At 44.8% G+C, this 13,876-nt stretch overlaps 1 protein-coding gene across 1 annotated transcript in view; it reads right to left on the reverse strand.

The window, feature by feature from the left end:
* Positions 1 to 1,175: 1,175 nt before the first annotated feature.
* The window catches only part of dlgap3 (discs, large (Drosophila) homolog-associated protein 3), a 129,565-nt gene continuing 116,864 nt past the window's right edge, over positions 1,176 to 13,876 (reverse strand). The window contains exons 5-14 of the mRNA XM_037795547.1: positions 10,771 to 10,985; positions 8,730 to 8,832; positions 8,419 to 8,635; positions 6,431 to 6,963; positions 5,226 to 5,320; positions 4,066 to 4,285; positions 3,608 to 3,902; positions 3,425 to 3,516; positions 3,073 to 3,219; positions 1,176 to 2,376 (exon numbers count right to left, since the gene is read on the reverse strand). Coding sequence (XP_037651475.1) covers positions 2,062 to 2,376; positions 3,073 to 3,219; positions 3,425 to 3,516; positions 3,608 to 3,902; positions 4,066 to 4,285; positions 5,226 to 5,320; positions 6,431 to 6,963; positions 8,419 to 8,635; positions 8,730 to 8,832; positions 10,771 to 10,985 — 2,232 coding nt within the window. The 3' untranslated portion in view covers positions 1,176 to 2,061. The remainder of the gene's footprint in view (positions 2,377 to 3,072; positions 3,220 to 3,424; positions 3,517 to 3,607; positions 3,903 to 4,065; positions 4,286 to 5,225; positions 5,321 to 6,430; positions 6,964 to 8,418; positions 8,636 to 8,729; positions 8,833 to 10,770; positions 10,986 to 13,876) is intronic.

Genomic DNA, 13,876 nt, shown 5'->3' on the forward strand with positions numbered 1-13,876 from the left:
GACTGTTGTCAAGCTATTAAATAGGCGTTATCATTCGCTATAAGCCCCATAGATGTGGGTCAGACACACCCACTAGTAGGTTTTATCATCTAATCACATGGTAGATCACCGAAGAAGGTATAAAATAACCCGACAGCGACCTCTAGCGACCGTAGTAATTATGACAGGAGCAGAACACAAAACACAGGACTTTCATCCAGGAGACCGGAGTTTGCATCCCTTGTGAAACCAACAATGTGTAGTTGTCTTTGTGTTCGTAGTTATTTTAACCCAAAACATGATTTTTTTGTTTCCTAAACCTAAAGAAGCCTTTTTATTTGTGTTCAAAACGTGATGTTTCATTCAGTTTTACAACATGTAAAAACGTTTTGCTTTTAAGTTTCACTTTCACAATGTAGTAGGCATAGTAGGCCCCTATTGATCCACATCTATGGTGCTTATAGTGACTGATAACGCCTATTTAATGGCCTGATAACAGTCGAATCGGGTGGATTTCAAGAAGTAAATAAAGAGGAAAGGAAAGGAGCACATAGTGCAACAAACATACAGTATAAGTCCATTCATAATCCTTAATCTCATCATTATTACCAAAAACTATCATGTTGCTTCTTTTCTATCATTTCACAACGGATGGTTTCCTCTCTGTGATGACTCTTTGGACAGGCTTTGGAGGGAGCTACATTAAATACGACTCCTTTTGTTTTCCCTCGATTCAGAGATTCCCTCTTTCGTCAGCGGCGTGTGAAATGGAGAGGATTGTACTTCAAGTTAGGCCAGTGGATTCTGCTAAAGACAGCTCTCCCCCTCTTTTTACTTTGTGATCCACTGCTTTATCTTTGCAATTACATGTGAAAGTCCACTCTGAAATATTCAAGAGAAGAGAGGGGAAAGAACTGGGGGAGGTGGGGGGAGTAATGAAGAAAGTGATCTTCTTTCATGGCTGTTTCATCAGGGCGTCTGTTAATTCCTGACTGAGGTGGACAGAACTCTCTACGGACCACTGTTGGTGGTCCTCATTTGACCACTTGGTGGTGCTAGAGTCTCACAGTGAAATGGGGGCCTTCTCAGTAGAGTCCTGAAAAGCCACCAAAATATATTCCCCTAAAAATCCCCAGCAACCCCACCCCTGAACACTTGAAACTTCAGAGAGACTACATAAAAAGCTCTGTTTTTTCTGTTTGTTTGTGATGCTCTCTAGCTGTCAAGGCTGTGATGCTACACTGCAAAAAAAGCTCCTTTTGGCAAACATGAGTGTGCACACTATGTACAGATAGCACTTGCACATTCAAACGGCTTCACTGCGTGTAGTCGATGGATACGCGGGATGCGAGGAATGAGGGGGAAAGAGACAGAAAATAGTTTCATATTCTTTGACCGGGCGCCAGAGTGGACAGATGGCACCTGGGTGAAAAGTGCCAGCTGTAGCTGACTGACTATGCTTGCTCTTTGGGGATTGCCAACCATCTGACTTTAAGGGCATTTAAACTGATGGTGAGAAATGAATCCATGTTTATTCATCCATACTGGTAGCATCGGTGAAGAGTGTGGCTCTATCGTATTCTGTTGCAAATGGCATTCAGGAGGATCCACAGGGAGATTCTGTCATCTCCTCTTCTCCACAGAGGTTTTGTGCCTGTTAAGCCCTTTATTCTCAGTGATGGAGAAGTGCTATAGGTGAACACGCACAGGCATGCTACTACTGCGTGAACCTCCCGCTGACTATACCGTTATAAAAGTGGACTGTTTCTTGTTTGTCAGCCAAAAAGAAATTCAGAGAATTCTTAAAAAAGTCCGCTAGCTACCACTTCAAGTCGAGGCCTCTGTGTCAGTAAAATGTCCAAATTTCAAGACACTAAAATGGCTGTCATTGCTTGTTTAATGAGCAAGAGAAGTGAATTTGCAGTTGTGGTTAAGTGAAGTGATGGGAGGGTATAGCGGATAAACAGCGATGACCTGTAGAGGATCCAAAAACTGGGCTCAGAGAAAGACTGAGATTAGTGTGCAGGTCAGCTTCGCAGGGCTGATGGCGAGCGAGGAGGCGGGTGGGAGACACCTCAGTGTTCAGAGTCGAGTTTGGGCTTCGGGGATGTAGATCTCGATGCTGTCTGCGCTCTCTGTGGCCGAGTTCTGCCTGAAGGAGGCGGTGCGCTTGGTCTGCAGCAGCCTCCTCCTCGCTTCTGTCCTCTGACGGTCCCCGAGGTCCAGGGACTTCTCCCTGATGGGTAGGGTGTGTCCACCAATGCGAGGCACCACCAGGCCTCCCGATCCACCTACTCCACCTCCGGCGCCCACATCCCCGACGCTATCGGCCCGGAGGCTGCCACTCACCCCGCCTGCTGGCTTCTTTGGTAAGGGAGGAGGAAGCTTCTTATCCTCCTAGCCCGGCAATGGTGAGACGTAGATATATATAATATGACAACGGACAGTGGATTTATCGTGTCGGGGTGGTAGAAAAAAAAAATGGTTTTGTATGGTTGTACGAAAGGGATCCCATGCAAAAAAAAAAGTGGAGATATTGGGAGAAACAAAGAAGAATGACAAACCAAAAGAGCAAAACCATACAACAAAAAAGGTAAAACTCAAGAGAGGAAGAATCACGGACCGAGACATTATGAGAGACAAATAACCATAATTGACAAAAAAAATAAGCAAAAAAGCATCTCAGCATGCGTTGGCATCGGGTAAAAGGAAATGAAATGGGAGAAGAAAAAGGTAAACAAAGATAATGTAAAAAGAAAAAGAAGAAAAGAGAAACAATTGTTAGTTTGTTATCAAGAAGAATGTCAGTGAGTAGCCTAACCTTTATAGACAATAATGTAACAGACAAGTTTCTTCTGGCCAGCTGCAATAAATGCAAAAGAAAAGCTGATATGCATTTAGATTTCTAGCAGTTTAAGACTCCGCCGTCTCGTGGGCAGCTCAAGCTCAGTTCCTCTTGCTGTTCTGTATTTTCACAGCCTGCAAAGGCTTGGAGGGCACGACCATCTGCGCTACTCTTCTGCACACTGCCATCTTAGCTCTGGGGGAGTGCCGTAGGGAAACCAGGGCTGTTTGGACCCCTGGGCCTCTCACCTTCTTTTCAGGTGGGAGCCTCCAACCAGAGTCCTTGAGCCTCTGGAGGTCCTGAAACTTGACCCTGACGTCCTCTATGTTGAGCTGGAGCAGGTCCCAGAAGCCTGCCAGATCCTGAGAGGTGGGCTGGGGGTACGCTGATGGGTCCTGGGTGAGTGGGGAGACGGGGCATGACATGTGATGGGTGACAAAGCAGTATGCAAAGGATTTTGTGAAAGAGAGAAAGACGACAAATTAAATAGCAGTAGTTTTGGCAGCCAAGCTAATTTTGCCTTCAGTGAATCTCAGCAAAACCATGCGCCGTATGTAATGTGTGTTGCCATTTCTTTTGCATGCAATCACACATACTCACCACACTTTGTTGGCAGAGGCGGAAGAACTGCTGGACTTTCTGAGACATGAGCATCTGGGCACTGCCAACCGCATTTCGTATCAGCTCAAGAACTAGAGAGGAAACAGCACACAAGTCATTTTTTAGAAATCAGCGAATCATTCATTGTTGATCCTTTTTGTCGATCCTCCTCCCCAAACTCACTCTCCTCTGGCAGTTCGTTCTCCTCCGCCTCTCTCTCCATGTTCTGGCACCAACCCTCCATCCTCTCCACCTCTGTCTGCAGGAGGCGTAAGAAGAACTCCCCGTCTCTCATGCAGGGCGAGGCCCGGCCCGAATCGGGCAGGCTCCGGGGGCCCTCTAGGGACGGCGTCCCCGCCCAAGCTCTCTCAGAGGTGATGGGCAGAGGGGAGTGGGAACGTGGAGGCAAGTGTGGGTGCTGGTGGGGCCGTGGGTCTGCTGGACAGGCATCGGTGGTATAGCCACCCTGGATAAAGTCCTGGGACAGCAAAAAGAAACTGTTGGACTTGGTATTTGGACCATTATTAATTTATACCTCACCCTCAATCCTCATGCCTTAGTCTAGTTTTGACCATAAGGTATGGGGACACTGGACCACTGACTAATGAATGATAAGATACTGCATATCACTGCAGACCTACCTCTCTGTATGCCCACTGTCCCTGTGTGTGGACGGTGCGGTGGCACTCGGTGAACTGGCTAGCTGACTCCGGCTCTGACGAGTGCCTTTGGAAGGAACAGCCAAACTGGAGACTCTTGTCCTGGGTTGGCACGGCGATGCTGAGCCCGGGGAAGCCCTCGGGGTCCAGGTCGGCCTGCACGCTCGCCGTCACGCTGTTGGAGCGCTTGAAACGAGCCCGCCTGCAACACAGGGAGTCACGGCACGCCCAGAGCCATCCAGTCACGTCAGAGTATCGCACGCAAAAGCAAAAATCAGTTTTTTCTTTTAATGATTGCACGTTCCTATTGGAGCAAAGATAGTCACGCTGTCAGTGCAGTCACTACTACTCACTCGGCTGTGATAAGCCCTGCTTAATCCTTTGGCATATGACACACCAGTGTGTGCAAATGTCATGTCAATGGACTCAGTGATGAGTGTTTACTCTATTTCAAGTTTATACCCCACCTCCCCTCATCCTTTCCCTCGCTGTCTGTTTAGGTGTGAGGTGTGACTCAGATTTCCGTTCTCGCACTTCTGTTTTCTTCCCCCGACGTCACACTGTCATCCTCAATGATCGCAGGAGGTGGGGGACATTGTTAACAGGTGCATGATCACACACTCGCTCGGGGTTCGGCAATGTTGCGAGCGCTCGCATGCAATGCGTGTGAATCTGACCCGTAAGCGACGCTGGATATAATTAGGAGAAGGGCTGCATCATGTGCGAAAGTCATGTCGAGTGCATGATTTGCAGTAGTCATGGTTACAGTCGAAAAACAAGACATTCTTGGAACAAAGTGTTACCGGGTTCAAGCTGTGATGTCTGATGAAATGTTAAATGAAATAATAGGATCCAGCCTCGAAATCAACCATAGGTGGCTGCACTGCTGGGCGCCCAGGAGATGAAGGCTTTTTCAAAATTACATATTAAAATTATTCACATAAATTACTGTGCAAAGACCAAAAGCTCTTGATGAAGCCATATATTTTGGGGGGAAAGATAAATTAACAGATAAACAAGTGCACATCTTAGTTTGCTAGATTGTGTCTGTAATTAAGGCAAAAATAAACACACTTCAAGTCGGGAAGAGATTTCAAAGATAAATACTTTTTCCCTGCTTAGATGTACTGTATTTCTATTACCTTTTGTCATCTTCCACTTGGACTCCTATAGAGTGGACCTCGGTAAGAGCTTTGCCGTCTGCATCTGAATCTGACAGAGTCTCTGAGCTGTCCACCTGGAACAGAAGAAGCGACAAAGCACCACAATCAGAGCGCAGCTTATATTTGCTAAAACACACACCTTAAAGATGTCAACTGGAATTATTAGTTAGACAATTTCATTCATTAATCATTCATTCTTTGGAGCTCAGGTGAGAAGATCGACATCACTCTCAGACATGGGAGTGGTATCGATCTTCTCTCTGCAAGACAGCATATTCCTGTATTTGCCAAAATGTAAACAAGGAATATGTTTATTTAACATGTACCTGCATATCATTGTAAATTCAATATGTTTTGACACACCAACCGAGCAACATGAAGACTTGTGATGGACATTTTTCACTATTTTCTGACATTTTGTAGACCAGTGGTTCCCAACCTATTTTCCTAGAAGCCTCCCTACTTGTATCTAATGAAAATTTCATACCCTAAAATAATTACAAATCCTCGAACAAAATCTCCAGTTTGAATGAAGTGATTCAGTGTATTAAATAATAATTGAATTGAATGATAATGTAACTCGTCAGTGTGTGTCCCCCTTTGTTCGTGGCAAGCGGGAGAGCAAATAGGTTTTTGACCGCAATGTAAATGTTGTTTTTGAAAGGCTAAACGCCAACAAATATGGATTGAAGCTGAATATTTCGTTAGATAAAAACATGCTGTGAATTTTTTTCCAATACATTTTGACTTTTGGACTTATCAATGCTCTGGACTTTTTGGAAATATTTGGATCGCAGGAGTCGGAAATAATCCTACGCAGCCACCACTGGAATCTAATTCTACAAAATAATATAATACTAATAATATTAGTGTAACCTCCAGAAATACAAGATTTAACCAGAATGTGGTCTACTAAATAGCAAAAATTATATCTTTTTAAAAAGTTTTATATACATACTTTCGGATAAATTATCCAGTAGGTGTGTTACTATGATTTTAGTTATACATGTGCACATTTAATTTTGACAACCTCAGAGCAGATAAATCCTGGCGCACCCCTGTGATCTTTGGCCCCCGGACTCCAGGTTGGGAACCACTGTTGTAAACTAAAATTAAATGACTAATTGACAATTTATAAAGTTAGTTGCAGCTTTATTTTGATGGAGTAAAATGTCCTTTCCCACCTGCACTGCTATGGATGGCCTCCACTTTCTCCCACCACGCCCGTCGTCCTGCCCCCCAGCTTTACTCAGCACTATGCTGTTCTGAGGCAGAGACACCGACTTCCCCAGGCTGCCCCCAACCCTGCCGTCCCTCTCCCTGCTCGGCCTGGGTGGCCCCTCCAGCAGACTGTCAGCCGAGCTGCTGTGTTTGGCCCTCACTCCGACTCCCGGGCCCCCTCCGTAGGGCACCAGCTCCCGCGACCCCCTGACCCCGTCTAGGCTCTCTGCCGAGTTACTGTGCTGTCGGGAACGTCCGGGGCCCGTGGCGGTGTAGTAGGCCCCTCTGGAGGAGCGACCCGAGGGGCCGTCGGAGCTTCCCAGGTCCACTGAGTTGCTGTGCTGCTTGGGACGCCCCTGGCCTGAGCTCGAGGCCAGCGGTCCGCTGAAGTAGGCATCCTGGGTGGACTCGGTGCTGCTCTGGGCTCGCACCGAGAGCGAAGACTTGGACATGCGAGGTGGGAGTGGGGGAGGAGCACCTTTACGATAAGGAAAGACTGAAGTGTCAGAAGAACGGGAGAAAGGAAGAGAGAGGCATAGTGGGCTGTTAAAAGCAGAAAGGGGACTATATCAACAGGGAGCAGGGGACATGGATACTTACAAAAGGGACAGACTGGAAGGAGAAAGTGAAATGAAAGACAAGGAGGGGAATTTGTTGACAAAAAATACAGAGAGAAGGGGGAGAGAAAACAACAAAAAAAATTAAATAATAATGCCAAATGCAAGATGTGACAGAAAGATTCATAAACTGAACTATTTATTTCGCCAAAAAATCTGCTTTTGGTATGCGTTTCAGTGGGAGACAGGGAGCAACGTGGTGGAGAAGACAGACATGACAGAAGTGACAAAAGAAAACCTCTTCCCTTGAGCTAAGTTAACTCTGCTTCCTAGGACGATAAAGCAATTTCCTGAGAGAAAGTATTAAAATGAGAAGTGCAGATTCGGTCTCACATCTTGGTTCAGACGTACACGCACACGCGCGTATACACAGTTAATTTTCAGTGAATAAAGGATCAAACTTTAATGCGTTTCTTACAAAGCGTCTTCAACACCAACCAGCTTGTCACAGTTTACAAAGATCCTGACCATGAGGCTCTAAGCTCTAAGTGTGCAAGCATGTATGTAGGTGTGTTTGTGTGTGTCACAGAGGCTTTAATAAATATCTGGGGGGGATTTACTGGTCTTTTAGCTTATACATTTGAGTCCTGCAAGGTGGCTCTGCAGTCTCCTGTACACACACACACACATACACTATCACAAATACTGCAGATTTACTGTATATCAGGCTTGAATAAGAGCATGATTGTAAAAGATAAAACAAAAAAAATGATCAGAAATACTCAAATAAAGAGTGATAGAGAGCAAGAAGGCAAAAAGAAGAGACAGATACTGTAGACATATAGATGGAGAGAAAGAAGCAGCCGGAGACACTGAGCTATCATCATAATCACGAGCGCTCCTCTACCTATTACTGAGAAACAGAAACCTGCAATCACACCGTGGAGGGCGATGGGAGAGATACAGAGATGACAGAGAACAAAGAGCATGCACAATAACACATACACAATGCTTATATAGCGTGCGCGCATATATACGCGTACACAAAGGAAAGTGCTGCAGAACGATGGGGTGAAAAAGTGAGATCATAGAGATTGAAGGAATAGGGAGGAAAAAAAAAGGTTACAAATTAAAAATGGATGCACACATTGCACGCAGCTGTGCAATGAATGAGGGTGTGTGTGTTGGGTTTGCGGTTGTGTGTGAGTGCATAAACGTGGTTTTGTCGAGGTAAGCAGACACAAGCTGTCATAAAATTCCTTCCCACACTGGCTGTCCTACTGTGTCTCCCACCAGGTTGCCACCACATGAAAAAGGCAACCACACATCCTTTCTGACACTCATGCAGACACCAATTGGTGTTCGCCAAACCACACACACGCACACACACTCACCGGCCCCGCCCTTGATGCTTCCCTGGGGGCCCGACATGGAGAAGACGGAGAGGCAGTCGTCGTCCTGGGAACAGCCGGCCTGGATGGCGCGGACATAGCTGTGGCTGCGAGTGCGGAACACACCTGGAAGATCCAGGGCCTCGACGGCTTGAGACTCCACCTCCCCGAACATGGTCTCACACACCGCCTCAAACTGACGGTTCAACGTGTCCCCCAGCTGAAGGACGAGAGGTTGTGAAGAGACAAATTGCTGTAGTCCAAACCTACACAAATTACATAATTCACACAAGTAAAACCAGATTGTTTGTTACCTGTGAGCTGGTCAAAGAGCGGGTGTAACTACGAGAGCGGGTTTGAGTTTTGGGTGTAGTTCGGCTGTTGGGGTAGGAGTCTGTACACTGCTTACATGAGTACCTGAATTAAACAAATAAAACATATAATCAGCATTTCTGATGACTGCAACAACCGCAGTGTATGACAACACATTTCGTATACTTACATGATATTCTGGCTGTAAAATCTTCAGCTGTGCTATTTTTGTCAAAAACTGACTGCAGCAACACACATTGGGTTAACCAACACCAGAACTATGAAATAAAATGTCGCTGAGTCATGCTCTGTGCCAGCTTGAGGCATTTTTGAGTGTTGTAATACTGCATTCCCATGTCAAATGGGGAAAAACTGCAATGCATCTTATTATCACTCTGATTTATTTTATGTGAAATCATTCTAAGCATGTGAGTGAATGTATTTTTCATGTTGGTTATACAGAAGTGCAGTTAAGGAGCTTTCCTATATGAAAGTATCCACTAGCTTATATACTATAAGGACATGGATGCTACTTGTATTTCTTTTTTTATACTGGCTACCTGACTGTGCTTATGTGATAAACAGATTGAATTTTATCTGCACTATTGTGTTGGGCAATAATTCAACATTATCACTTATTATCTCTACCAATATTGTGACCAAATCCTCATCTCAAATTACTGTGGTTCGCGGATGCACTCCACCGATGTTATGCAATTTTACTCAGCCTGTGAACACAGTTATATAATATATCCTCTGTGACTGCGGGGGGAGCTTTCTAAAGTCTGAGAAAATAACCCCAGATGATGTCATCAGGGTGTATTATCCCAACTTAATTAAAGACTACACACACGTGTGGTTTCCATTACACACTGAATATGTCGAGTTTGCGAGACATGGTGGGCATTTACAAGGCAGGGTGGGTCTAATGAAAGGTGCTATCGAGTTGCTTTATGGGAAACGTAGGATCCTGTGGTTTTGGAGGGCCTCAACTTTATACAAGCGCAACCCGATATCACGTCAAAGTGTGGAATAGACTTCACCAGAGGACAGCGTGTCAGTGTCACGTTTTGCCTCGCGGTGACGTGAATATGACATGCCTGTATTAACATGCAGTACCAGCAGGGGGCAACGAAGCCACAGACTTGGGAAAACTTCATGGTCACTGACTTAGGATCAGGCAAGAACACCACTTAGTTAGGTTAAGGGAAACATCATGGTTGGGCTTAAAATAAGTATGTAAACTAAATAAAACACGTATGGAAACAATGTAATGTCAGTACGGGAAACACGTGAAAAAAGTCACCATCTGGCAAAACAAAACACCGGTCTCAAACATGGGTCTCCCGCCTGAAAGTCATGTGTTTGTTTGATCCACCCACCGTAAGTGGTCTCACTTTAGATACTACGGAACTAGCTCTGAAGTTAGACGTCCGTCACTACAATACACGTGACAAACATCACGTGGCAACCGTCACTACAAAACACTGCACCTTCATGAAGGCGTGTAAAATTCACATCTCGGCGACACAAAATGTGACGCTGACACTTCTTCTGGTGGACAGGCGGGTATGTTACACGCTTTGCCGCGAGACTGGGCTGAAAAGTGCAATATAAAGCGTTTATTAGAGTGTCCCCTTTAAGTACTTAAAATATATACTCTTGTTTTTTTTGTAAGAATGTAGATTTTCTTTTTCTAAAATACAATGTAAACATTTTAATCAAACATGAATTTGAGTTGTATTGTAATCAGAATATATTGTGACACTTTTTGTCTTTATCATGTACCCCTTGAACTAAGGACCTTAACGGCAAAAATGAAAGGATAGTAAAGGCATGTACTGTATCAACAACAATAGATTATGCCTTCAGTGGCTTTCGAATGGAGCAAACAGTTAGTGATCTAACTACAGCTAACGTAGCATAATAAAGGCCAGAGAGTGGCAGGCTGGAGTGGGTATGAGCATTGCTTTGTGCAGAGCAGCGTGCATAGCTGAAGGCTCTTTCAATATTTATATAAACACTCTATTTGGGACATTTGACCTTTGATCCATGCTGATAGATCGTCTGAAGGCGTCCCTCTGGGCGATCAGGGTGGACTTGGGCGAGGCCTTTGGGCTGGAGTCTGAGTCCGCGCTGTCATCATCGCCCATGGCCTTGATGTAGCTGCCGCTCCGCATGCGACGGCATGGGATCTCCCCTCCGCCGTCTGCAGCACCGCCGCCGCCATATCCACCACCCCAGTCTTCTGAGGGGACCTGAGACACAGTCACAGTCACATTCACATAGTCATAGATACAAATGACTGAGGAGGATTAATCTGCAACACACAGTGAGTATATAAGTGTACCACCACATAATCAATCAGTTTTAGTGGGTTAAACACTGTTAAAATGACTTCAAATTAATTTGCATTCTTCTTCTACACTAACTGTTAAGGGAAAAACAATTGGTCACAGTGTGAATTAATTAGTGTTGAGATATTGAGGATGTCATCACTGCACTGTTGGCAGCCTCTTCTTCTCAATATCTGCTGTTAAAGTCAAAGGACTTCTCCAAACAGAAATATATTTCATCACTGAAAAATATTTCACACCTCGAACAGAAGGAGAGTGATGAATCAGACGTACAGTCACGGCACACGTGCACCCGGCGTAAAGCCGACACACCCCGCACACACAGATATAGCTCAAGCATGCTCATCATGCACACGATGAGGGCGCACACAAACATATATGTACATATACATGGGAGATAATGTTAAAGAGAGAGAGAAAGAGACCAAGGGACTTACAGAAAGAGAGAAACTCTGACAGCTGGAGAAACACTGACACCGAGAAGGAGAAACAGCGTAAGCCGACAGACAGACCGAGAGCGAACAAACCAATGAACGAAAAAAGGTAGACGAGCAGAATGGAAAGACGGACAAAATGTAGGCAGACAGACAGGAAAGGTGGAAGAGAGAGAGAGACAGGGTGCATGGCAAACCAAGAAACAGAAAAGCTGAAGGACAGACTTAAGCGGGCAGGGAGCAGGAAGACAGATGGGCAGATGAATGAGATTCTGATGAGAAAACAAAATGAAAAAACACACACACTCACACAGACGAGACAAGAAACTAAGGAAGAAAACAACACACAGAGAATTGATAAGGAGCTATGATATGAAACAAATAAAATCACATTGACAGGTTCCCACTGTGGCCGTCATGTAAAATGTATGACTTTTCATAAGTCAGAATGCTTTCATAACTCTTTAAAATGTTGTATGGTCTGATTTTTTGGGGAACCTGACCAATGAAAAACTGAAGAGCCAGGCAGCTATAAGGAGAGACAATGAAATACATCACAGTTCCTGTCTTTAAAGCTACATTAGTTGATTTTTTGGGCCAGTTGGGGGCAGCAGGACAACTGAAAACATCTCACATTGCAAGTGGCGAATGTATTGGCGTGTGTGTTTGTGTCGCCAGGCTGTGTTACGCTGGTGATTTTGTGGCACAGCTCGGGTAGTCCTGTATATACGGTTAGTAAATAGCTGTTGTTCTGTCCCAGTTATAGGCTTAAGAGAATTCCCATTGGTGTTTGTTGGGGGGTTTTTGATGGTGTAGTGATGAAAGTTAGAGTAGTTATCTTGGGGAAGTTGCAGGTGGGGTCACCAATTTTTGGTTGCTTTACTGGGCTTGTGGGTTACAGTGCGTCAGTAACACCTGAAGGCTAGTATTAGTTAGTTCCTGGTAAGGCAATTAGAGGGACGAGGCTGCGGTGATAGTTTTGGCTGTGCCTTGGGGCTGTTTGAGCTCGGCGTGCTGCAGGTAGGAGTTGTAAACATTAGTTTGGATAGTCATGGTATGTTGAGGACTGCTTGAGAGCTCCGTCAGAGGAGTTATTGGAGTGCTGTTCGTTGGGTGACAAACCTAAGTTGTATACTGTTGATCCTAGACTGGAAGCTTTAATGCGCCAGGCTTTAGTGAGGGAAACAATCGTTTCTGTTTTTCCTGCTAGCAGCACCCCTCCAGTGACATTAAGTGAGGTCACAGTGTCCTTTTGATTGCTGGCTATTCTTTGTTTTGCAATGTCGTGTCTAGAAAAAGCCCACAAATTGCAAAATCTGCAAAAACTCTTGCGAGACAAGCTACAGACGATCTATCCTAACCTTAACCATTCAAGGTCAATGCTTAACATTAACAATCTTGCAAGAGTTTCCCCAGTTTGCGGGCTCCCTTGTAGCCACTACCGTTTTGCCATTTTCACACATCCATAAATGCTTACATGACTGATTACTGACTTACACGTTTGTTTCGTTGTTTCTTGTTATGTTGTAAATAGATATGCCTATTTAGGACTTTTGAACTCATCTGGTCTTCCATTTCTGTCGCAGCCTATAAGAGACACCAGCTGATTGCTAACTTTTTCCGTGTGTGGTTTGGTGCTCGACAGGTAGCATATTGTCAGTTTATCTGAGCTTGGAAATGGGTTTGATGTGACCAGACTTTGTGGACAAGAAAAACCAAAACAATGAGCTAAAAGAGGGTTAAAAGCTCTGCAGCGCTTACTGCAGGGTTAGTTGAGGATTTTCTGTGGATTCGTCATTCTATGAATAGTGCCTTTCACATTAGTCATCTGATCCATTGTTAATATAAAAAAATACTGACAAGTGCAGCTTTAATTGGCAACATAGCAGACGTGAATACCCACCAACCTTGTACAGAGAACTCTATTATTGTGGATGACCACTCCACTTCGATATGTAAATATGTGTTTGTACCATTTGATCCCACTTCTGTTCCAGTACGATGACAGCTTTGCACGCCATCTAACAGGAAGTATCGTAACAGCAGCTGCTTTAGCATCTCCATCTTTCAGTTTTTTGCAAATGCTGTGAGGTGTGTGTAGTCTCTCACAAGCATGTGACCAAATAAAAACACCTACACACACACACACACACACACACACACACACACACATAGGGAAGACCCCCAGGGTTTGGCATCCAGCTGAGTGTGTGTTTTTAAGGTCATCACTTAAAAGATGATTCAGCCTAATCTCCCGATCCCTCTGGCCTTCTCCTATCTCACTCATTTTCTCATCCTGCTCTTTCTCTCCTCCTCTCGCTGTGCCCCTTGGCTACCATCACCTCCTTTATCTCTTTT

Source organism: Sebastes umbrosus, chromosome 15 (assembly GCF_015220745.1).
Source record: "Sebastes umbrosus isolate fSebUmb1 chromosome 15, fSebUmb1.pri, whole genome shotgun sequence".
In the NCBI taxonomy this organism is placed as follows: domain Eukaryota; kingdom Metazoa; phylum Chordata; class Actinopteri; order Perciformes; family Sebastidae; genus Sebastes; species Sebastes umbrosus.